General features: G+C 44.9%; 1 protein-coding gene across 3 annotated transcripts in view; it reads right to left on the bottom strand.

The window, feature by feature from the left end:
* PHLPP1 (PH domain and leucine rich repeat protein phosphatase 1) overlaps positions 1 to 25,971 on the bottom strand; it is a 230,366-nt gene that overhangs the window by 79,606 nt on the left and 124,789 nt on the right. For all 3 annotated transcript variants that reach the window (XM_070362033.1, XM_070362032.1, XM_005910191.2), the window contains exon 4: positions 18,164 to 18,330. In XM_070362033.1, coding sequence (XP_070218134.1) covers positions 18,164 to 18,330 — 167 coding nt within the window. The remainder of the gene's footprint in view (positions 1 to 18,163; positions 18,331 to 25,971) is intronic.

Genomic DNA, 25,971 nt, shown 5'->3' with positions numbered 1-25,971 from the left:
CGAGTTAAAGAAAAATCAATATTACTTTCTGGAGTTATTATTCCCCACAAGTGGGTCAATTATAAAAAGGTTCCCTGGGAGACTAGATTTCCGTTTCATAGTAACAGTTCGAGTTTAACTTGTTTTTTTCCCTGTAGGGGGACAGGCTAATACAGGTTGGAAATTATTAGGTTTCAGTATTGAGTAATGAAGGCCCTGCTTGAGGGCCGGAGCCATAAGCGTAACTCCAGGCTTAGCCCCCTGCTTTCCATTAATTATTAATTATGAAAAGCAGGCTCCCCTGTGGTCTGGAGACGCTGCATCTTAATGAAGAGTGCCAGCTCCCAGTGCTCTATAATACAAGCTATATTCACTTCTAAGAGAAAAAGTGCTTTTATCTGGTTACCAAAATAATAGGTGCCCATTTTAACAACCTCGAGAAACAGGTAAACAAAATGTTAGCAGTCTCCCCGTGGGTGCTTAGTCGCTCCGTAATGTGTCACTCTGTGACCCTGTGACCCTGCAACCCCATGACCCTGCGATGCCAAGGACTGTGGCCCGCCAGGCTCCTCTCACCATGGGATTCTCCAGATAAGAGCAGTGGTACAGTCGCTCAGTCATGTGTGATCCTGCAACCCCATGGACTGTGGCCCGCCAGGCTCCTCTGTCCATGGGATTCCCCAGGCAAGAAAACTGTAGTGGATTGCCATGCCCTCCTCCAGGGATCTTCCCAACCCAGGGAATGAACCTGGGTCTCCTGCATTGCAGGTGGATTCTTTACCATCTGAGCCACCAGGGAAGCCCTACTTCCTTCCAAATCTCATCCTCCTGAGATAACCAGTGTGCAGATTACATCCCTCCAAAGCTTTCTTCCTTCTAAAACACACATATGAATAAACTGGAGATAACCTCCCTCCCTACTTGTTGAGCGGGATTGTACCACGCACTTTTCCAACTTGCTTTCTCACCTAATACAAGTCTTCTCTCTGTGGCAGCACCTACAGGTCTGACTCACTCTTCTGAGAGCTGCACAACACGGAGCACGAGCGCGCCAGCTTCTGCTCCAGCGCTGCGCTGACCAGCACCGACTACTGCCAGTCGTTTGCTGGCAGAAATAATTCAGCCTATTTGTTTGTGCATCCGTGATTTTTATTTTGCAGGGTTTATGGTTGCCCAATGCCATGGATATTTCTGAAACCCAAAGAGCTCTAAAAATTGAGAGATTTTTCTTTGATTCATGTGGTGGCAAAAATGATCTAAAGTGATGTGAATATTCATCTGTTGTTCCCTTAGAAATACAAAGGTGTTTGCTTATGGAGTGTTTTCCCAAACCTATATATTATGCAGTATATGTACAGTATTATCTTTGAAAATCTCTGAAATCTGAGCCACAAATAGCCCCAAGAGTTTTGGATTAGAGATTGTGAACCTGTATTTCTAAAAATATAACTGATGGGTCTAAGAGTATGTACAACCAGACATTTTTAAATTTTCTCGTTTTTATACGACTTTTAAAGGTTACTTTCCATCCACAGCTATCACAAGGCATTGGCTGCACTCCCCGTGCTGTGCACCTTTGAGCCTGTCTTACACCCAAGAGTTTGTATCTCCTACTACATGCTTATTTGTATTAATACATACAGCAAAAAATAGCAAAAGTTGTGGAAATTCACACTCCCAGTCGCAGAGGGTTTCTTCCTGCACTGTCTCCACTGCCTTTAATGTTAGCCGCCTTTGTTAACGTTAGCTTTGCTGCTAATCTGATGGGCAAAAGTACCAGCTCATTTCAACGGCTCTTTCTCAGTGAAGTTCATCTTTTCGTGAAGCTCACCTCTGGAATCAGCCATATTCTTTTGACTGTTTTTCTCCTGGGTTGTTCGTCTTCTACACAGTAATTTGTAGGAGCTCCCTGAACACCACGTGCCGTTCGGTGCTGCGTGCTCCACGCGAGTCGCGTGATACTCCAGCCTACAGCTTCATTTCTCCCTCTGCTAACGCTGACTTTAGCCACACAGTAGTTTTATTTGTTCAAATTTGGCAACTTTTTCCTTTACGGAATCTATGTTTTTCACCTTGCTTGAGAAAGCCCTCTTACCCGCAAAGTGGCACAAATATTCTCCTGTATTTCCTTCTAATATCTATATATTTTTTACATTTAGATTTTAATTTCACCTAATATTTATGTTCAGTGAAGGTCCAAGTTGCTTTTTTTCTGTTTTTCTGGTAACTAAATATGCCAGTACCATTTATTAAATAAACCATCCACTTGGATTTCTATTCAATTTAAATAAATTTCATGCACTAGGGGAAGACAATAAAAAGAGAAAAGTGTGGTGCTGTTCCAGTAAAACAGACGAAGAAAAAGGCTTGGGTAAAAACCAGTTGCATTTATTGTTTCTCTTTTCTTTTTTCCCAAATGCCTGTATTTTTTTGTTCTTCCTCACAGCCCGCCTTGTGGCCCTGAGTCAGCAAAATGCTTTAATAAAGTTATTAGTCAGACACAGTAACTTTCCTCTTTTAGCTTTAGAAGAACAAATCTTGGGAAGGATGTAAAACGTGCACTGAAGTCCTTTCTTCACGAGAAATGTTAGTTAAGTCAAAGAATGAAAGAGACGTCACTCAGCGGCTTCCCGCTCGTCCTCCACAGACTCCTCAAACTCAAACTCCTTCAATGTGAAACTGTCCTGGCTTATGAACTTACTCCCACATCCTGTTTTAATATTTTTTGCCCCGGTCCAGGAATGATATAGGGCAACCGGGACATGCTATAAGTATTTTATAAGAAAGAAAAATAATTTGACAGACACTTAAGAGTCTCTCTTCTCCTGGATGATGAAGAAAAGAGAGAATACATTTTGCCCCATGTTCTTCTCGGACTCACCTGCAGCTGTGTGGCATGAGGAACATTTGAGTCTTTGGGCAGCTGCAGAACTGCTGGGAACTTCCACTTCAGAAAGCATGACTCGGCTCCTCGGAGCATCACACTGCTCTCCGCGCCCCTGAATCGTACTGCCCTGGCACCAAACTCTCACTGTGACTTTTCCATTCATTTCTTAGGGCGGCATTTTTCCCTGCTGTCCCCTTACAACTTCGGAAACGAAGCCGCATACACACAACATTCTGTTCCGAGGCCTGAGTGGCCTGCTGGCTTTGTTCATGGTTAGCACCCACTAGGGTCCTTCTGGGAAGCTCAGCGCAACTAATGCTAATGGAGCCCACTGCCAGCTTCTCAACAAACAGATGGGTACACAGCAAGAGACTTTATTTTTGGGGGCTCCAAAATCACTGCACATGGTGACTGCAGCCATGAAATTAAAAGATGCTTGCTCCTTGGAAGGAAAGTTATGACCAACCTAGACACCTTATTAAAAAGCAGAGATATTACTTTGGCAACAAAGGTCCATCCAGCCAAAGCTATGGTTTTTCCAGTGGTCATGTATGGATGTGAGAGTTGGACTATAAAGAAAGCTGAGCGCCAAAGACTTGATGCTTTTGAACTGTGGTGTTGGGGAAGACTCTTGAGAGTCCCACGGACTGCAAGGAGGTCCAACCAGTCCATCCTAAAGGAAATCAGTCCTGAATATTCGGGCTGATGTTGAAGCTGAAACTCCAATCCTTTGGCCACCTGATGCGAAGAACTGACTTACTGGAAAAGACCCTGATGCTGGGAAAGATTGAAGGTGGGAGGAGAAGGGGACGACAGAGGAGAGGATGAGATGGTTGGATGGCATTACCAACTCAATGGATGTGAGTTTGGGTGAACTCCGGGAGTTGGAGATGGACAGGGAGGCCTGGCGTGCTGCAGTCCATGGGGTCGCAAAGAGTCAGACATGACTGAGCAACTGAACTGACTGAACTGGCTTCTCAACATTCAAGCAAAATAAATGGAAACCACCCCATCTTAGTCCTCACCACCGTAAATGACTGTCAGTATACGCAAAACAACCATAACACCTTCTCAAAGGACTAAAAAACAAAAATAAACACATGCATGTTTTTACTTGGATAAAATTTAACATTTATGGCCACAGAAGGATCAGAGCAACATTTTCTTAAAAACTGCTGCAGATGTTAAAAAAGCCAAATAAGTAAACCAAAGCTACTACACACAGACATCATTTTTCCAAAATAACCATCGAGGAAACAAGGAGCACTCAAGTGTGGGCAATAATTCCAATGTTTATGCTGCTGTAAGGGCAAATTAGAGCATTCCCGAAAGAGAGAAATTTTTACTTTAATCCTCCCTTTTAAGAATAATTCAAACAAGAGGCATTTATTGGCTACTTCCTCTGTGCCAAATCCTAGACTCAGTTAACCCTATGGATACAACAGCCAACAAGACAGAGTTCCTGTCCACAGCAAGGGGAGGAAGCAGCATGCCGGAGCAGGCTGCTGCGAATCCAGGAATCACATTACACAGAGGACCACCCCAAACCACAAGGCGGTAACCACGTGGAAACAGCAGTCACTAGCTCACAGGAGCTCTGCACCATCTAACTCAGGAAAACAGTAAGTCGTAAGTGGCATGAAGCTGTCATTTTCTGATTCTTTCATAAACTGGCAAGACAATTAAAAAAAGGTATCTTAAGTTACAGTTAAACATCTCTCTTATCAAATAATTTCTCACTTTATCCATGACTACATTTTGTCATTTTTCTCACCAACAGATCTGCCCATAGTTAGCCAATTTCATCACGACACTATTCGAAGGATGTTTAACACTAACCACCACACTATCCTGGAGAAGGGAATGCCTACGCACTCCAGCGTTCTTGCCTGGAGAATCCCACTGACCGAGTAGCTTGGTGGTCCATGGGGTTGCAAAGAGCGGGACACTACTGAGCAACTAAGCACAAAAGCCCCCCACTAGCAGGACAAATAAGAAAACATTTCTGTAACAGGCAGAAAACAGACAGCTATTTCTACTCTCAAAGCAGAGAAGACCCACACAGTATACTTGGATAAAATCCCAGGTGAGTCACACAAGGATATGTAAAAGTGAAAACCAGGTAACGTCTCTTGCAAGGATATCAGATTACCAAAGGAGACGGTGAACACAAGCTAAGGCTGGAGAGAAGACTTATGTCATGGAAACACGCTTAGACGTGAAACGCTTAAAAGTCTGTATCGCGAACAGACCAGGAATATCTGGTATTTAAACAGAAAAAAACCTAATACCCAAAGTTTAGTAGGTATAATAAAAATCTGATCCTAGGACTGAACCATTCACTCACTGGACACTTTCAGAGTTTGCACTGGGCACAGAGGTGTGTGAGGCATGCACATGTGTGAATGAGGCATAGCTTTCCCCTTAAGGACCTGGACACAGCTTGGGAGCGAAGCTGCTATAATGAAAAGCAGAAGATGAAAACGTACTGGGAAAAAAATACCGCGAGTGCTTACAGAAATGTCACTTGTCTCAAAGGGACATGAATAGGCAGATGGGGAATCTAAAAGAGAACATTCAGAAAAAACAGGGGTGCGACCGTGCCTCCGACGTCAGGAAGCACTGCTGGAAGGCAGCGGTCTGCCCGTCACCAGAGGTTCTGAGTCAGCAGGTCTGGGATGAAACCCAGGAATCTCTGTTTCTAGTAAATACCCCAGGTGATTCTGATGTAGGCACTGCACAAATCACATTTTGAGAAACACTAATTTGGAGGGCAAAAGCTCTATTCCTGGAGAACAGTAAGCAAATACACTCTTAAGCAGAAAGCAAGCTGTGGTTGTAAAGGATGCTTAAAGACTTTTCAGAGAGCCTCAAATTCCAGATGAAGACACTGCTATTCACCGACGGAAATTACTGAACAGGGATATAACCTATCTAGAATGCACAGGTTTGTGTGCCACGTGAACGAATGACCACCATCCTCTCCCTTCTGGTGCTTCCTCTACACACACACTGGGGTGAAAGTAAGGCTTCTAGCAGAAATTTTTAAACTGGAGGAAAGAACAACTGTTTGGAAGGTCAGACCTTCCCTTAGGTTTCTTGTTAATTTCGAGTCCCAAAGACATCACCAGGGCAGGATGGGCGTGCCGCCATCGGGAGGCCTCCGTCAAGTGCCCTGCCAGCTCCAGCACCGGTCTAACCCGCCATGGAAACGATGGCGGGAACCCGACTGCTCCAGGGGACAGTGAGGGACAGCAAATCACAAAACTACACTCAGGACCAAGAGAAACCCTCTCGGGCCTTTGGTTTTCCAGTTCCGCGTGTGTGCTGTCAGAGGCGCTCCAGTCACCGTGTGCGTCTGACATGAGGCAGGGGAGACAGGGAGAAAGAGGAACACCACTGGCTTCTATCAGCAGCCTCAGGCTAGCGACTGAAACCTGTTTCAGAGTCACCAGTAACGATGTTACTCATGTTTCCAAGTCCCCAATTACGATGATATTAAACCATCAACAACCACAAAATTGGCCCGCTTGCTGCATGCTTAACCTGTCCCCTAAGAGCTAGGCAGGGGGGAAAGTTGGTTTCCACGCAGAATAGCAAATTTCTGCAAATATTATGTTTAACATTAAACTCTAACAGTTGAAACTTGAGAGTCCAGTAAAGAGCTCCACGAAAATAAACAGAAAAATAGAACCGGCCAGAATACAATAGCCTTGCTGGATTCAAGCCAAGGGTTCTGAAGATTCCTGCCCACTTTTTATTTCAGTGGGGAAAAAAAAAAAAAAGTTAAAGAACATCTTAAAGGATCCCAAGAAGTCAACAGAGCAAACCGAATTTAATGCAGTCTGGTTAATAAATAAAGCTTTTGTTTCTCTCTGAGCTCTCTTCTAAACACACTGTACGAGGGAAGAAGAAAATAGGCTATTATGGCCAGAAATGAGGCTGGGAGCCGTAGCCAAGGAGGGCATCCTGGGCTGCACAATTGCAGTGCCCCGAGCTGTAAGCAAAGGCTTTCCTTTGATCAGACGCTCAGGGAAGGAAAAGGGGAACTGTGTGAGCTGGAAAACTTCCCAAGAGGATCAAAATTCCATCTGAAAAGCAAAGCTGTGTAAGAAAGGAACATCCAGTGTTGGGAAGAGTTAACTGGAGGAAGGACATTCCATACAGTCTCTGAAATTCCTTAGACACTTGGCAAGTCTCCCACCAAACCCAGCAGTGGAAATTCCTTCCTGAAGTTTTCTCTCCTTGAGCAGCAACTGTGCTGTGTTTTGTCTCTAACGCATCAGCTGTGCCCCTTCTTCAGCAATGAGCCGCTCCTGTTCGCTTGTAGCATTTTTTATATGACAGAGCATCTTCACAGAAGCGGAAACTGTTCTGAGTACTGCAGTCTATGTTCGGCAAATAAGCTGAAAAAATATTTTGGCATGCCACTCCCGATCCCACTATGTTAATGAATTATCACTATTTCCACTAAAAGTGAGTTTTCAGGAATCACTGACAAAAACAAAAATTAAAATTTCTCTTTCTATAAAGACCTGGAGATTTTGGTAGGGATAGGCAATTAAAATGACTAACTGTAGCTCTACAATGTCAAGATCCCCAAAAGAACAGAGCAGGAAATAAGGTCACTTGTTTTTCATTTCATGGAGACTCAAAATGTAGCAAATTGAGCTTTCTAAGAAGAAAAGTACTTGATAAATGCCAGGCATAATTACGAGTTTCTCAATGTTCATTTCTTTATGGCTTTCATTCTTTTACACTCACATACTTGCACATCGAACCCAACTTCATTCCTTCACTCCCATCTGAAAAATTCTCACCCCTCCCATCTCTCTTATCTTTTCAGCTAAAGGAATTACACGTCTAATCAGACAACCTTTGAAGCACCATGGAAAAGCGACCAGAAACATACACATACAAATTATTACCATCAAACTCTGCTTCTGAGTTTCCTCTGACCCTGCCCTCTGTAAGCACGGCACTGGACTGTCACCGCCGAGAAGCTCTCTGACAGACGCCCCCACAAACTGCAGACCTGTCGGCGCAACGCGACTACTCATGAAACTTTAACAAGGGCCAGGTTCAGCTCTTTTAATGTAAAAGTACATTTCAAATGTTTGAACACCAAAATCATTTAGTATGAGTAAGTTCACACTGCTTTGATACCGTGTTCAAAACAATAAAACTAAGACAAAGGAAGGAAAATTATATTCCTTGAATTTAAGCCAGCAAAAACTTGTCCTCTTCATTGACTTTACAAAGAAACTTAATGTATTGTATTAACAATCTTAGGACTAATACCACCTGCAACACCTAAGCGGAATACAGTTAATATAAGTGAAATAGTACCTACTAATAAACAGAGGTAAATGATGCACCGTAATTGTTAGTCACATACAGAATCCGGAAAGAAACCACTGAAACTACCAAAAATGACTCTGGTTTCGCCTCTCCTCTGTCTTTGAAAACTAACTGAAGAGCTGCAATGCCAACAGAGGAAAAACAGACACTCGGAGTTCCAAGAACAATGCTTCCTCTGAAGCTGCTGGCCTGTGTGCAGACAGCAGCAAGCCACCTTTCCAGAATGAGAATGCTGCTGCAAACGCCGCTTTAGATGCTCTGTGAAAACTGCTCTTTGGTTAAGGTGAGAATTTGCAATAGAAAGAATAATTAGGGGGATATGTGGTTAAAAGAAGAAGTCTCACAACGCCTGTTATAAATGCATTATATGTAAAGTTTTTCTCTGGGTATCTGCCCTAACACTGTAACCTAGAAATTCATCCCTTGAGATTTGGTAAAAACTTAAAAATAAATTATCCTTTGGTTCTTCTCTAACATATTCCCTGTGAAAGACACACCTGAGATGAACAAAAATTCCTTCAACATGCAACTAAAAACAAGAAATTAAATATATGGCGTATCTCAAAAATACCATACTACCTGTACGATCCTAAATAAGTCACACTAGCACTTTCTGAAGTATAACTGAATTATAAATATATATAATTTCAATTTCTAGTACTGAACACCTGTGTGCATGTACACATATAAACTTATTACTTTGAAAACTTAGCAATAAAATCCTTCACGGATAATGGGGATGGGAGACCAAAATCTCAGATTAGTATGTGGTAGTAAAGAAATTGGTTTAAAGCCTAGGGTTTTTTTTGTTGTTGTTGTTGCTTTATTTTGTTTTTAACAAAGGGCAACACAACATCATCCTCACAAAATGCTCAGACCCCACAAACCAAGCCCCCTCAGCCTGTCTCCCCCACACATAACGTCACAGAAACTTAACGAACCTTGGCTAGCAGTGAAAACCTGAAAAGTCTTCCCCCTTAAATCAAAGTTACAGCTTTATATTAAAACTACATACTATACAGTGCAAGCTGATAGTATGTAACTGGATATGTTTTGTTCTGCTTTTAAAAATGCAAATGAAAGATGCTGGACCCAAGTACGTACTACACGACTCACAGATATTATGAACAAAAACAGGCAGAAGCACTGCGTGGTGTCAGCAGTGGGGACAGCGGTCACCCTTGGGGCCGAGAGGAGGGCACAGGGCACCAGGAACCGACTGCGCAGCACGCGCACCGCCCACACGTGCTCACTCAAACTGCACTTTCGTTATACTTGTACAAAAAGACTTTCGAAGAGTATATAAGGAATAAAATGAGACCCCAGGTCCTCTCCCCAGTTTACTCCCTGAGGAAACTGAACCCTGGTTTGAAGACATCAGGGGACGCAGCGAGCACTGCTCTGAAAGCAGGGGCAACCACGAATGCACACACTGAGCCCCGAGACTCCAGCTCCGTCTCTGCTGCAGCCCCTGGGCCCGGCACGCTCTGCCAGGCGGAAGACCAAAGCACTGCCCTGAAGAACACTGCTGCTGCTGCTGCTAAGTCGCTTCAGTCGTGTCCGACGCTGTGCGACCCCATAGATGGCAGCCCACCAGGCTCCCCCGTCCCTGGGATTCTCCAGGCAAGAACACTGGAGTGGGCTGCCATTTCCTTCTCCAATGCGTGAAAGTGAAAAGCGAAAGTGAAGTCGCTCAGTCATGTCTGATTCCTAGCGACCCCATGGACTGCAGCTCACCAGGCTCCTGCGTCCATGGGATTTTCCAGGCAAGAGTACTGGAGTGGGGTGTCATTGCCTTCTCCAAAAGAATACTTACTCACCCCAGAGAGAAGACCCACAGATACTGTCTTTGGAAGTTCCCCAACAAAGCCACAAGGCTCACCCTCGACAGCCCTGCCGTGAAGATGCAGGGAGGACCTCGCCCACAGACCTCGGCACCCGATTCACTTCTCAGGGGCTCCCATTAAAGAGGAACAGACAGCAAAGGATCACTGTGCATGCTGTCACTTCACTCATGTCTGACTCTGTGCAACCACATGGACTCCAGCCCGCCAGGCTCCTCTGTCCATGGGATTCTCTAGACAAAAACACTAGAGTGGGATGCCATGATCACCTCCAGGGGATCTTTCCAACCCAGTGATGGAACCCAAGACCCTTGCGTCTCCTCCACTGGCAGGCGGGTTCTTCACCACTAGACCACCTGGGAAGCCCGAAAGGATCACCAGTGAGGGAACATGAGAGTCAGACACCGACACAAACAGGAAAAAGAAACCAAGACAGCAAAAGATGCATCGTCAGAAAAGGAAGAAGTGCACCCATTGTGGGGAAGGGGGGGTGACGGTGGGGACAGAATGCTGCTAAAATGCACACTAAACACACAAACAAGAAAGACCTCTTGAAAAATAAGGACAGCAGAAATTCAGAAGGCTAAGATAAAGTAGAGAAATGTTGTTAAGAAGTAGGGCATTAAGAAGAAAATTAGAGCATCAGAGGACAAACGAGGAGGTCCTGCCTAACAGGAATTCAGAGGAAGAATCAGAGGAATAAAAGAGAAAATAAAATGGTAAGAAACTACCACAAAATATGAGAAAGTTTTCCAGAACTGAAAGACATACTTTTTTTTTTTTCAGATCAAGTGTTCATCTTAGTGGCTGAAATGAACAGAGTGCCAAAAAAGAAAATCCTAAAGGAGCCAGCCCACGCCCGAGCTCAGGGGTGGTGGCTGAGAGGAGCTACCCAGGGTCCGAGGTAACGAGCAGCAGCTGCGCTTTGCTGGAGCAGCCGTGAAGACAGACCCCACGTTCAAGGTAAGTGAAACCCAAGTAAGACGGTAGGCACCGAGAGAGGGGATCAGGGGACAGACAGACTGAAGCCACAGTCACAGACACCAGCCAATCTGATCACATGGACCACAGCCTGGTCTAACTCAGTGAAACTACACCATGCCATGTGGGGCCACCCAACGGATGGGTCGTGGTGGAGAGTTCTGACAGAATGTGGTCCACTGGAGAAGGGAATGGCAAACCACTTCAGTATTCTTGCCTTGAGAACCCCATGAACGGTATGAAAAGGCAAAAAGATAGGATACTGAAAGAGGAACTCCCCAGGTCAGTAGGTGCCCAATATGCTACTGGAGATCAGTGGAGAAATAACTCCAGAAAGAGTGAAGGGATGGAGCCAAAGCAAAAACAACACCCAGTTGTGGATGTGACTGGTGATGGAAGCAGGGTCCGATGCTGTAAAGAGCAATATTGCATAGAAACCTGGAATGTCAGGTCCATGAATCAAGGCAAATTGGAAGTGGTCAAACAGGAGATTCCAAGAGTGAACATCGACATGCTAGGAATCAGTAAACTAAAATGGACTGGATTGGGTGAATTTAACTCAGATGACCATTATATCTATTACTGTGGGCAGGAATCCCTTAGAAGAAATGCTGTAGCCATCATGGTCAACAAAAGAGTTCAAAATGCAGTACTTGGATGCAATCTCAAAAACGACAGAATGATCTCTGTTCGTTTCCAAAGCAAATCCATATCACAGTAATCCAAGTCTATGCCCCAACCGGTAATGCTGAAGAAGCTGAAGTTGAACAGTTCTATAAAGACCTACAAGACCTTATAGAACTAACACCCAAAAAAGATGTCCTTTTCATTATAGAGGACTGGAATGCAAAAGTAGGAAGTCAAGAAACACCTGGAGTAACAGGTAAATTTGGCCTTGGAATACAGAATGATGCAGGACAAAGGCTAATAAAGTTCTGCCAAGAGAACGCACTGGTCATATAAACACCCTCTTCCAACAACACAAGAGAAGACTCTACACATGGACATCACCAGATGGTCAACACTGAAATCAGACTGATTATGTTCTTTGCAGCCAAAGATGGAGAAGCTCTATACAGTCAGCAAAAACAAGACATGGAGCTGACTGTGGCTCAGACCATGAACTCCTTATTGCCAAATTCAGACTGAAATTGAAGAAAGTGGAGAAAACCACTAGACCATTCCGGTATGACCTAAATCAAATCCCTTATGATTATATAGTGGAAGTGAGAAATAGATTTAAGGGACTAGATCTGACAGACAGAGTGCCTGATGAACTATGGACGGAGGTTCATGACATTGTACAGGAGAAAGGGATCAAGACCATCCCCATGGAAAAGAAATGCAAAAAAGCAAAATGGCTGTCTGAGGAGCCCTTACAAATAGCTATCAAAAGAAGGGAAGCAAAAAGCAAAGGAGAAAGGAAAGATATACCCATTTGAACGCAGACTTCCAAAGAATAGCAAGGAGAGATAAGAAAGCCTTCCTCAGCGATCAATGCAAAGACATAGAGGAAAACAACAGAATGGGAAAGACTAAAGATCTCTTCAAGAAAATTAGAATTACCAAGGGAACATTTCATGCAAAGATGGGCTCGATAAAGGACAGAAATGGTATGGACCTAGAGAACCAGATGATATTAAGAAGAGGTGGCAAGAATACACAGAAGAACTGTACAAAAAAGATCTTCATGACCCAGACAATCATGATGGTGTGATCACTCACCTAGAGCCAGACATCCTGGAATGTGAGGTCAAGTGGGCCTTAGGAAGCATCACTACCCACAAAGCTAGTGGAGGTGATGCAATTCCAGTTGAGCTATTTCAAATCCTGAAAGACGATGCTGTGAAAGTGCTGCACTCAAGATGCCAGCAAATTTGGAAAACTCAGCAGTGGCCACAGGACAGGAAAAGGTCAGTTTTCATTCCAATCCCTAAGAAAGGCAATGCCAAAGAATGCTCAAACTACCGCACAATTGCACTCATCTCACATGCTAGCAAAGTAATGCTCAAAATTCTCCAAGCCAGGCTTCAGCAATATGTGAACTGTGAACTTCCAGATGTTCAAGTTGGTTTTAGAAAAGGCAGAGGAACCAGAGATCAGATTGCCAACATCCACTGGATCATGGAAAAAGCAAGAGAATTCCAGAAAAACATCTCTCTCTGCTTTACTGACTATGCCAAAGCCTTTGACTGTGTGGATCACAATAAACTGTGGAAAATTCTGAAAGAGATGGGAATACCAGACCACCTGACCTGCCTCTTGAGAAACCTATATGCGCGTCAGGAAGCAACAGTTAGAACTGGACATGGAACAACAGACTGGTTCCAAACAGGAAAAGGAGTACGTCAAGCCTGTATTATTGTCACCCTGCTTATTTAACTTATATGCAGAGTACATCATGAGAAATGCTGGGCTGGAAGAAGCACAAGCTGAAATCAAGATTGCCGGGAGAAATATTCAGTAACTTCAGATATGCAGATGACACCACCCTTATGGCAGAAAGTGAAGAAGAACTAAAGAGCCTCTTGATGAAAGTGAAAGAGGAGAGTGTGAAAGTTGGCCTAAAGCTCAACATTCAGAAAACTAAGATTATGGCATCCGGTCCCATCACTTCATGGCAAATAGGTGGGGAAACAGTGGCTGACTTTATGTTTCTGGGCTCCAAAATCACTGCAGATGGTGATTGCAGCCATGAAATTAAAAGACGCTTACTCCTGGGAAGGAAAGTTATGACCAACCTAGACAGCATATTAAAAAGCAGAGACATTACTTTGCCAACAAAGGTCTGTCTAGTCAAGGCTATGGTTTTTCCTGTGGTCATGTATGGATGTGAGAGTTGGACTACAAAGAAAGCTGAGCGCTGAAGAATTGATGCTTTTGAACTGTGATGTTGGAGAAGACTCTTGAGAGTCCCTTGGACTGCAAGGAGATCCAACCAGTCCATTCTAAAGGAGATCAGCCCTGGGTGTTCACTGGAAGGACTGATGTTGAAGCTGAAGCTCCAATACTTTGGCCACCTGATGCAAAGAGCTGACTCATTTGAAAAGACCGTGATGCTGAGAAGTATTGGGGGCAGGAGGAGAAGGGGACGACAGATGAGATGGTTGGATGGCATCATCGACTCGATGGACTTGAGTGTGGGTGGACTCCGGGAGTTGGTGATGGACAGGGAGGTCTGGTGTGCTGCGGTTCTTGGCGTTGCAAAGAGTCGGACATGACTGAGTGACTGAATTGAACTGAAAACCTCTTTAGGGTTGTTTAAAAAAAAAAAAGAAGAAAGAAGGTGTACAAGGACAAGGGTCAGAAGAGTATAACACTTTTTAACAGCAACTGTAGAAGCTAAAAAACAACAGTGCACTGGCTTCAAAATCCTGAGGAAACATGTTTTCCCATCCTGAAACCAGTCACATTATCAAACACGTGAGAAAATATTTTTAGAGATACAAAGTATGTAATAAATTTGTCTCCCATGTCCCCTTTCTCGGGAAGATCCTAGGAGATTTTCCATTAAAAAGGAGGAGTAAACCAAGAAGGGATCGCGAGATACAGGACAACATATGGAAAGCCCCAGCGAGACGAGAAGGGCGTCATCAGGAAAACGCTGAAAGGCACCCCCAGGAGAACAGGTGGGCACCAGACCCCCTAAGCAGCAGCCATGCTGGCTCCAGGAAGGAAGCAGTCTCCAGGAAAAGGGCGTTGAGAAGAGGGTTAGAGTTCTGTCACCTGAACAGCACGAGAGAAAAGGAAAAGGACACTCATCTCTACGCTACCATCCAGTCGCATTTAAGTGCCTTAGGGATGAATTACAGTTGCATACTCGAAGTGACGTCAGCCTTCAACAGCGACTTAACCAAACATGGACACCTCCACACCGAGAGGCTGAGGGGAGCAGTGGTCGGGGCCCGGGCTGAGCGGCTGGAGACAGGGAGGAGAGGCAAATCGCCACTTTCCACAGCGATGTCAACTGCGGTCCAATAACAAAAAGTTCAAAAACAGCAGCAGATAGGTGGGAAGATGGAGAAGACAGCAAGCAGGGAGCCCCGAGAATCAGAAGCAGCTGTCTAGGGGGCAGGACATGGTGTAAAGAGGGGCTGGAGTTCCAAGCACCTGTGTCTTGTCTTACTGCAAGATTTCTTACAAATTTATATAAAATATTACTTTCATGGGACAAAAGTTTAAATTTTTTAAAATGCAAAACAAAACCAAGACAGGCACAAAATAGAAGGCAAGAAAACTAACGAGGGTGAACTGCAGTGGGAAAATGACAGCAAGATGACCATGTCTCCAGTTGCTGCAACAGTTCAGCTGAGAGCTGACAGCTGGTTGGAGAGGGTGTGTGCTGAGAGATGGGAAGCAGAGGAAAAGGGTGGATGCACTGAAAAGCTATTTACAGATTTGGAATCAACAGATATGGGGGATCAATCAGGTGCTTCTAAAAGCACCAACAGGCAAGGCAATGCTCCTCAAGATCCCTCTACCCAGAGATTTATTTATTTAGTCCATAAATGCTGACTCTTTGGGGCTATCATATTCCCCTATGCTATTACAAGCATTTTTATTTTCTTTTTGTTTAGGCTTTAATTTGGGGATTATAATGAAATACACAAATAGGAAAATACAGAAAACAATAATGATCATCCAAATATGTACTATTCAGCTTTTCAAATATTAACATTTTGAACATTTTGCCTATTTGTCTCTAATTTTTTTTAAAGAAATAAACATTATGGATGTAGTTGAAACCCTCTTCAAACCATTCCCAAATCACATCCCCTTAACTGGCTCCCAGAAGGTAAATGTTAATCTGATTTTGGCATTTCACATCTTCCTCTACCTCGTTTCTAAAATGAAAGTATTGGTTTGGATAAACTGTAATGCCCCTTTCTGTTCTAAGATGGCAGGATTGAATAGCATGATGCAAAATTCTTGATGGGAAATACACAAGAATACTTCAAAAACAAATTTTCAAATGTCCCAAACAGACTAAATGATGATATTGCTATGCTATGCTAAGTCACTTCAGTCGTGTCCGACTCTGTGTGACCCCATAGACGGAAATTGATGATATTACCCTTTAGCAAAAAAAAAAAAAAAATCACAGTAACTATTACAGGAGAGTCAGTAAAAATAGTTATTATCAGTGCATAGGGCATATAAACACCTAAGTTTGAGAAGTTCCCTGTGGTTCCCTTTCACTGTAACCGAAGCTCCAGGGAAGAATAAGGAAGTGCTTGAGCACACCTTTCTGGGCTCTTACTGTCCAGGGAGCCAATTCACTGAGGCACCAAACTGTCCCCACTGTCCCAGGACTCTTCTTGGCCAGTCCATCAGAACCAAAATACTCTTTAAAAAAATGCATAACACCAATTTTACTTTAAAATTGCCCATTTGGGGGCAAGAAAGTTATTTGTATTACATCTCGACCCGTGTGTGTGCCTTCTTCACTTTCTGGGTGATACAACACGAAGGGCACACAGAGCGCTCGGCCACCTTCAGTGCCGTTCAGTGTGCCGTTACCCACGGAAAACGCTTGTGCGATTATTGAGTTGTGAGCCAGACCGGTCACAGTGTTCACGGACACCGCTTTCAGTTCAAAGCACGACCGACAAGCTCAGTGCTCAGACCTGGGCACTTGGCGGACGCGTTCTCCACAGGGAAGCGGGAAGGTCACTTCACTGACAGCATTTGTTGCCAAGGGGAGCCTTCAAGCTTCGACTGAAATTTAAAATGCTGGAAAACTCGTTTCCCCAGTAAGCCTGACAACTTCCCAATACTTCAGGATTTTTTCTGATGAGATCAGTGGTGATATTAACAACGGCCTCGAAACTGCATAATGAAGAATGTTAACATTTGGAATATCTGTATTATCCCAACAAACCAGTATTTTCCAAATGACCAATACTTAATGCATTGAAATGATGTATGGGCAAAAATCCATTCAAAGTGCGAGGAAGACCAAAGTATCCTAATGTAAAAGAATTTTAAAAGTCTACTGAAAGGGTTTTACATTCCGCATTGAAATCCACATGTAAGAAATTAGCACTTAAACCCTCCTGCAATGCAGGAGACCCAGGTTCAATCCCTGCGGCAGGAGATCGCGTGGCGAGGAAACGGCAACCCGCTCCAGTGCTCTTGCTGGCGGACGACAATCCACAGGGTCGTAAAGAGTCGGACACGACTTAGCGACTGAGCACATCAAAGAATACTCACAATCATCCGAAAAGACAACTGAAAACACTCTTCCCTTCTCTAACATATCCACACAAACTTCATATTAATACTTCATGGATTATTCTTTCTGGATGTTAAAAATCATAAACACATAACCACAGTGGTTAATGATCATAGCTAAATCTCTGATCATTAACAGGCATTTACAAACAAATGAACTATTCGTTCTTTCTTTAAAAGTTATATCCTTCTGGAGTAATTGTCTCATATATTTGCAACAAATACGTAAGCATCAGAGGCTTTATTTATTCACCACAGAATCAAGATTGATCACTACTCAAAAAAAAAAAAATAGAAAGAAAATGAAATTAATTTGGTAAATCCTTCAATCTGTTTCAGAAAGATGTAGGTTAAAGTCCCTGCCCTCTAGTTATAAAAGAGCAGACCCTTTTCATTTACCATGTGACTCTTGAAACCTAGACGCTAATCACCCAGATGATGTGGTATTAATGGGTTTAAACTTAAGTTCTTAGATTTCGAAGGAAACATCTTATCATGGAAAAAACTGACCTTTTTGTAAATTTTGAAAGAAGTATCTGACCAAACCCCTATAGTTCAGAAGTAACACACCAAATATTAATTTTTCCCAGACGCATTTGTAGATTGGTTAACAAATACAAGTGGTTTAGGCGAAGCGTTCTTCTTGCACAAATGTATCCAGTTAATGAATATCTAAATCATTCATTTGAAAGGCAGGGACCCTGAAAAAAATCTCAGAATGAGAACTGACAGTGTCTTCACTACCAAAGTCCTATGACCCAGCCTCTGAAAGAGAAAGGTTCCCCGCTGTAGCTTTTCCACTAAGAATAGTCAGGAAACAATCAGAAGCTGGCACCTCCTCCCCTTCCTAATTATCCACCCCCTTCTGCATGCTCACCTTTGCAGTTCGCTGAGCCCCCGTGCAGTTGGTAGACTGGGATTCTGCCTTAGAAAGTTCTGTTTTAAATTGAGATGAGTGAGGTCTTGGCTGTAGAAGAGGTTGGCAGGCAGATGCTCCAAGCTACAACAGGAGAGGTCCACTGAGCTAATGCGCTGCGATGCGACCTACGGGGGAGAAAAGCCACAGTTCAGTTTTCACAGCATCCTTTGCCCTGTGACTGCTTTCCACAGACAGAAACAAGATAACCTCATTTGGGAACACAGACTCGCTATGCAATTAGCACCATTATTCAAATCTAAACCAAGAGTGTTTAGACAGAACTGAGCAAAGTATTAAAGCATTACCAAGGGAGGAAATCGTGTCCCTCCCTGGAAGGTGCTGACAGTAACTTAGTATAGGAGACAGGTGACAAAGAGCACAGGTTATCCTGCCAGGTGGAGTGAGACCCATAATCCCCTTCAGCTATAGGGGTCATGTTCCCAAACACATTCATGGTAAGAGAATTCAAAGCTAAATAATGTAAGACCTTAGAGTAGACACCGGGTTGGAAGACAGACACTAAGATCTAGGCTGAACTTAAACAAAAGCCCTTGTAAATACTGATTTAAAAACAGCACAAAGCAAAGCACGCTCAGTGGCCTTGCACGTATGTTTAATAATAACAGCAGCACATAATCAGATTCCACTACTGCCTGTTGTAAATTTTTCAGGTCATGTCTCCCACAGTGTCAGTTTTGCTTCGTGTGGGTAATCTAAGAGAAATTTACTGTACGTCTAAATGTTTATTCACATATTCAAAGTATCCCCAGTTAAATGACTCCCACGATAGCCAGAGTCCCAGGGCTACAGGGCATGCTGGAGGCAGAAACAGCTCTGGGCACCCTGCACATCTCTCTCTCGTACGCTGGGAACCACGGTGCCAATCTACACCACGGACACGGCTTCAGGACCGCTGACACAAAGCTTGGCTCCTCTCGCCTCACCAAGGCTGTGGGGTCACTGTTCTAGGATCTGGGCTGATGCCTCCTCACGCTCTATCTTCACCAAAGCTTTATGGCAAAAACGCCACTGCTTGTCTGTGATCAGTTTGATGCCCTTTTCTATTACCAAACCCCAGCTTCACTCTTCCGTGATTACAAAAGGCAGCAGAATGTGGTTCTCAGGGGGGTTGGCTCTGGTTCCACCATTCCCGAGCTGAGAGAAGCTGAGGGCCCTGCTGAGCTCTCCAAACTCCCGTTTTGTCACCTGTTTAACAGGCATTAAGACGACACCTACGGCTACACAGCTGGCTCAGAGCCAGCACTCCATAATGACGACTGCTGTGATTACTTCCAATACATCTTACATTCACCAGAACCCGCATTCTCCTGACGCTAAAAAAGGTATTCAGGAGTAAATCTGCATGACAAACACTCTGTTGATGGCACGTTTGAGGTTGGAAAGGAACTGTGAAAGCTAAGGGGACTGTGAGATGGAAAAGGGCTGGCAGGGCTCAACTCAAAAGATTTTACAGAGTCAGTCTGAGTTCACGGTTCAGCAATTTCATCTTCCCTTGAATTCTCACCCTTAAGAAAAAGAAAAATCCCAAACAGGGCTAGGTCACCCACGCAAATCAAATGATGTGAAAAAAAGGCCAGAATTTAATGCGCCTGCAAAGCAGGTGCAAACATGCCACGGCCACACAAGATTCCCTGGCAGAACCCATTTACAGGAAGTAAGGTTGAAAGGATTACTCGGACTCATCCATCCAGGCGAAAACCTGTGGTGAGGACGTAATGGTGTGTCAGGCCTTCCATTTCCTGAGGGACGAGCGTAGAACAGACGCACGGCGGCCGAGTGAGAGCACCTCACGAGCACCTCAGGAGGAGGGCGAGCACCTCAGGAGCAGGGAGAGCACCTCAGGAGCAGGGTGAACACCTCAGGAGCAGGGAGAGCACCTCAGGAGCAGGGAGAGCACCTCAGGAGGAGGGCAAGCACCTCAGGAGGAGGGAGAGCACTTCAGGAGGAGGGAGAGCACCTCAGGAGCAGGGAGAGCACAGTCTGTCGCTGCTGCTTTGTTCAGTCACTTCGCTGGGTCTGACTCTTTGTGACCCTGTGGACTGTGGCCCGCCAGGCTCCTCTGTCCATGGGATTCTCCAGGCAAGAATACTGGCGTGTGTTGCCGTTTCCTTCTGCAGGGGCCTTCCCAATCAACGCACCGTGACGTGAGTTTCAGCGATCATCAGGGCACGGGAACGGAGCAGGGCCTCAGGCGCCACAGGAGGCCCCCAGAGGCCCCGATGGGCCAAGCTCAGGTTGGAGCTCACGGGGCAATCTGTGCTTCTGTCCGCCCCAGATCCTTTCCCACTTCTTCCCGTAACAAGCCTTCAGATGCAGGAGACCCTGGTGGGAGCTGCAGGCGTATGCTTGCAGCTCCAGCCATCCGAGCCACACTGCTGAGCCTGCAAACTGATCGAGCTGGGACTGGCATGTGACCCAGGCCAGGCTAATTCAAGGCCTTCTCTGGGATACATATCCTGAACCCACAAGAGAGAGCAAGCCTGCCACTCAGAGCTGCAGTTAAAATGACTAGACTAGATTTCTATGTATCAACCTGGATTGATTAAAAAAAAAAAACTCAAGCCCAAAATAAATAAATCAAAAAATGCAAGCTGTAAAATTTTACATATAGTATAATGTCATGTATGAAAAAAATTTTAACACAAACACACATAATGATTCCATATATTATGCATGAATAGTTACATGTGCAATAAAGCTACACACCATACATTGGTCAGTCCCAGGTGGCTTAGATGGTAAAGAATCCACCTGCAATGCTGGAGACCCGGGTTCAGTCCCTGCGTTGGGAAGATCCCCTGGAGAAGGGAAAGGCTACCCACTCCAGTACTCTTGCCTGGAGAATCCCATGGACAGAGGAGCCTGGTGGGCTACAGTCCAACTCTTTGGAGTTGGACACGACTGAGCGACTAAGCACAGCACATACACTGACCATGTCAGATTAGTAACAGTGACTGCCTCTAGGGAAGCAGGGAGGGAAATGGAAATAGGAATGGAAAGACAGGAAATCTGGAATGTATCTATGTTTACTCACTTTATAATAATACAAAGTATGAAGGAACTGCATCTTCCCAGATGGCACTAGTGGTAAAGAACCCGTCTGTCAATGCAGGAGATGCAAGAGACACAGGTGTGATCCCTGGCTCAGGAAGACGCCCTGGAGGAGGAAATGGCAGCCCACTCCAGTGTTCTTGCCTGGAGAATCCCATGGGCAGAGGAGCCTGGCGGGCTACAGTCCATGGGGTTGCGAAGGGTTGGACACGACTGAAGCGACCTAGCATGCACGCAGGTCAGAACGTTAGACAACCAGGAACTGTCATATTCGTCTTTGTGCTCTTCGGTGTGTGTGCGTTTAACTGAGAAAAAAGCAATGTAATCTCAATATAAAACTTCAGTGAAAAGGTAAGGAGATCCTGCAGCTCCTTTGAGGTCATGGTAAAGATTCCGGCTTCAGCAAAATGGGCGGTCGTGCAAAAGTTCCAAGAAGAGTCTCTGTCTGACTGTTAGGTTCACAGAGGGGGACTCAGCCCGTCCCGTTCACAGCAGCCTGTGCCTCACGCTGAGTGCGGCCCTCGGGAGTGCTTCCCGGGAGGATGACAGGGCACTGCTTCACCGCCCTTCTCTCTCACCAGCCGTCAACCGGCTGGGGCGTTCCTCCTACAGGGACTACTCTGCAGAGGACACATTCCCTTTCGGCTGAAGCATCAGGCTGAATAAATACTCTCTCTGGACAACTACAAGATAATGATTAAATGTCAAGTCTGATTTGATTTCTTTCCTCATTCTGGACCGCAAGCCTGTTTCTGCTGGAAACCAGGGGGAGGACGGCGCAGGATGAAAGCCCAGCAAGCAAGGGGTCTGTGGAGGTCACGGCAGAACAGGGGCAGGGATGAAGAGCAGAAGCCAGACATGTCCTGACGGCAGTGGGCGGCCAAGACGACCACGAGAACCGAACCGCAAGTGGCACCTCTGCCCTGTGCCAGGCCCTGCAATAAAGGAGATTTAAGGGCTTCCCCCTAGATCAGCCTGGGCAGGTAAGGCCACCATCACAGAGGTTTTACACAACTCCCAAATGAAAGAACTGTCAGTACGTCTAACCAAAGGGGCTGTAACCTGCCTACATGGCGCCTATTAAATCTAAGATCCTCCTCAAGATAAGAAATAGAAGAAATGAGAAAGCCACCTCTATACACCTCGCTTGGAGAAGGAAATGGCAACCCACTCCAGTGTTCTTGCCTGGAGAATCCCAGGGACGGGGGAGCCTGGTGGGCTGCCGTCTGTGGGGTCGCACAGAGTCGGACACGACTGAGCAACTCAGCAGCAGCAGCACACACCTCACAGCAAGTAGCCTTTTATTGTGGCTGCTGTTCAGTCGCTTCAGTCGTCTCCAGCTCTTTGCAACCCCATGGACTGCAGCATAGCAGGTCTCCCTGTCCATCACCAGCTCCCGGAGCCCACCCAAACTCATTTCCGTTGCGTCGGTAATGCCATCCAACCATCTCATCCTCTGACGTCCCCTTCTCCTCTGCCTTCAATCTTTCCCAGCATCAGGGTCTTTTCAAATGAGTCAGCTCTTCGCATCAGGTGGCCAAAGTACTGGAGTTTCAGCTTCATCATCAGTCCTTCCAGTGAACACCCAGGGCTGATCTCCTTCAGAATGGACTGGTTGCATCTCCTTGCAGTCCAAGGGACTCTCAAGAGTCTTCTCCAACACCACAGTTCAAAAGCATCAATTCTTCAGTGCTAAACTTTCTTTATAGTCCAACTCTCACATCCATACACGACAACTGGAAAAACCATAGCCTTGACTAGACGGACCTTTGTTGGCAAAGTAATGTCTCTGCTTTTTAATATGTTGTCTAGGTTTGTCATAGCTTTCCTTCCAAGGAGCAAGCGTCTTTTAATTTCATCTTCACAGTAACTCAGCACAATAAGGACTGATCTCCACTTCAAAGATGAAAGTTGAAGGGTCTGCCCAAGGTCGCATGGAGAAAGCCCAGCCACACAGAGTCTGAATGACAGCCTTAAGTTCAAGTGCCACCCAGAGGGAGGCTCCTGCAACTGCCACGGTCCAATCCTAACAGAGCCCTCAGCCCAGAGCAAGGCGGTTTGATGTCATTCCTCATAGACAGGAGTGAACCACACGTGAACGAAGTCAGGTTTCAGAAGATCAGGTCCAGTCACCATGGCTTGGGAAATCAGTGCTAGTTTGTATTAAAAATGACAAAAAATTTTGAGGCTAATAATTTAGACTCAGTAAATCAAATGGGATATTTTCCCCCATGAGCCTATACACGTTGGGAAATACATTAAAATGCACATGAATCCCAACCATAGCTTCTCGGTGGTAAAAGAATCCACCTGCCAATGCAGGAGATGCATGGGACATGGGTTTGATCCACGAGTCAGGAAGATCCTCTGCAGAAGGAAATGGCAACCCACTTCAGCATTCTTGCCATGGACAGAAAATTCAATGGACAGAGGAGCCCGGCGGGTACAGTCCATGGGGCTGCAAAGAACTGGACACAACTGAGTGCACACACACAGCCCAGCCACTGGCTCAAGAAGTCTTCTTTTCCAGCTTGAGGGTTGGAACATATGAACACATATGAACAAAAAGCTCCCTGGGCCCTCGAATTATTTCCCCAAACAACACTGCAGACTAACCATAAAAAAATGGTAATGTGAACAACAAACTTTCCAGATTACCTACTAGGTTTCTATGCAACTCCACCATCCCACTCAGCTGGACCCTTTCCTCGATCATCTCTCTGCCAACTGTTAGGAACCTTGCATCAGCGATCTCTGAGTCTGGGTGCCTCTCTCCTAGCCTTAACCCATCCCTGCTCTGTGCTTCGGAAATTATCATCCTCCTTTTGCAAGAGGCCTGCACTCTACGTCACTCACATTTTTCTTACCATTCACTTAGTGGACAATTATCTTTCATAAGCAAGGGAAAGTTCAGAATGACAACCAGATGAGTTTTTTCTCCCCACTATAGTGAAATACTATTTATCCTTATTATGCGCAAAGCAGACTCAAAACCAAACAAAATGATTCTGAAAGGCTTGGTTGAAGCAGCTGAAACAGCATAAATAATTCCGCTGTGCAAAGTAAAATATTGCTGTACACTGGCTTTATGAGTCATTAATTGCTCTGGCCTAGCCTTCGGTGGTTTGGGAAATTATGCCCTGGCTATAGGGAGAGTCTCTGGGGAGTTTACTAAATTTCTGTAAAAAATTCTTAACCTTAATTTACTTAGTTTTAATTCTTACCCCACTCCCCCCTTCCAAATGCTTTGGGAAGGCATAAACATGTAGGAGAATATAAATTTATAATAGTTTATTCATCTTTACTAGCTAAGTACTCTAACGACTTACTTTCAATTTCATCCTCATCAATAAAAGTTTTATAATACTTGATATCAAAGATTTTCTCATTTTAATAAACTTTAAACTGTCACTGCTCCAAAACATGAAATAATTTCTTTAAAAAAAAATTCTACAAACACACGAAATGCCTTGATTCCAGATCTTTTCTCAATGACCTCTCATTTCTTGAACCTGCATTCATTATCATTTCATAAAATCTGCTTAACAGCAGATGCAGAAAACCTTCCTATAAAATTAATTACAATATATACATTAATAATGTCCTCATAGGGGCATATCAAAATACCGATTTTGGATTTATTAAGTTCTACCTGAAGTTCTGATATTTTATTGTTTCTTTAGGCTTCCCTGGTGGTTCAGATGGTAAAGAGTCAGCCTGCAATGCAGGAAACCCAGGTTTGATCCTCGCATTGGGAATTATTTCTTTGCCTTAAATGAGTAAATAATATGAAACAGCTAAAAATCCAAGAAATAAAATACACAAATTTACACAGTATTCTAAACCACCAGATGTAATCAAATAAACGAAGACAAAGAGGATGTGGAGAGGCCGTCACAGCCAAGCACAAAGGTGAGCAGGAACTCTGAGTGGGCGCGAGTGTTCCCGAAAGGGGCTGTGAGTTTCAAGAGTAGGCTTCCTAAGACTGTAAGGGACCTGTTAACTGTAGTTAAGAGACCAAAGAATAAAACAGTACAGAGAGCTGCAGGCTGGAAAAGGAAAGGAGGAAGGAAGGAGAGAGAGAGAGAGAAAGAGAAGAGAAGCGTTAGACAGATGACTGACTGACAGGTAAGCACACAAACGAAAGTCACTGTAAAAGGACCAGGGTTTAACAATAAAGCTGGGCTTCCTTGGGGGCTCGGCACTAAAGAGCCCGCCTGCAATGCAGGAGACGCCGGAGACGCGGGTTCAGTCCCTGAGTGGGAAAGAACCTCTGGAGGAAGAAATGGCAACCACTCCAGTATTCTTGCCTGGAGAACCCCGACAGAGGAGCCTGGCGGATTACAGTCCACAGCGTCACAAAGAGTTGGACAAGAGTGAAGTGACTAAGCACGCATAACAATAAGGAGAAACAGTTCTGAGAAATTTAGACCTAGAGCTCCTGCTGGGCGTCCCGACCTCTCTGCCAGGTGAGTGAAGGGGAGGGGGGCCCCGTCAGCGTGTTTACCACCTGCCTCTAGGAAACAGCCCCTGGACTGATCATCTTCAAAACACAGGCCCCTTGAGGGCACAGATACCTAACAAGCATAATTCAAAAAGGCACGTGCAATGGTGCAGAGGAGCAGAGGGCACAGACCCGGAGCCCCCGGCTGTCCAGCGCTGACGGTCCCCTCTCGGGACAAGATGGACAGGTC

This window comes from Bos mutus, chromosome 24 (assembly GCF_027580195.1).
Source record: "Bos mutus isolate GX-2022 chromosome 24, NWIPB_WYAK_1.1, whole genome shotgun sequence".
Classification (NCBI taxonomy): Eukaryota; Metazoa; Chordata; class Mammalia; order Artiodactyla; family Bovidae; genus Bos; species Bos mutus.
This window is presented reverse-complemented; position numbering and strand designations above follow the sequence as displayed.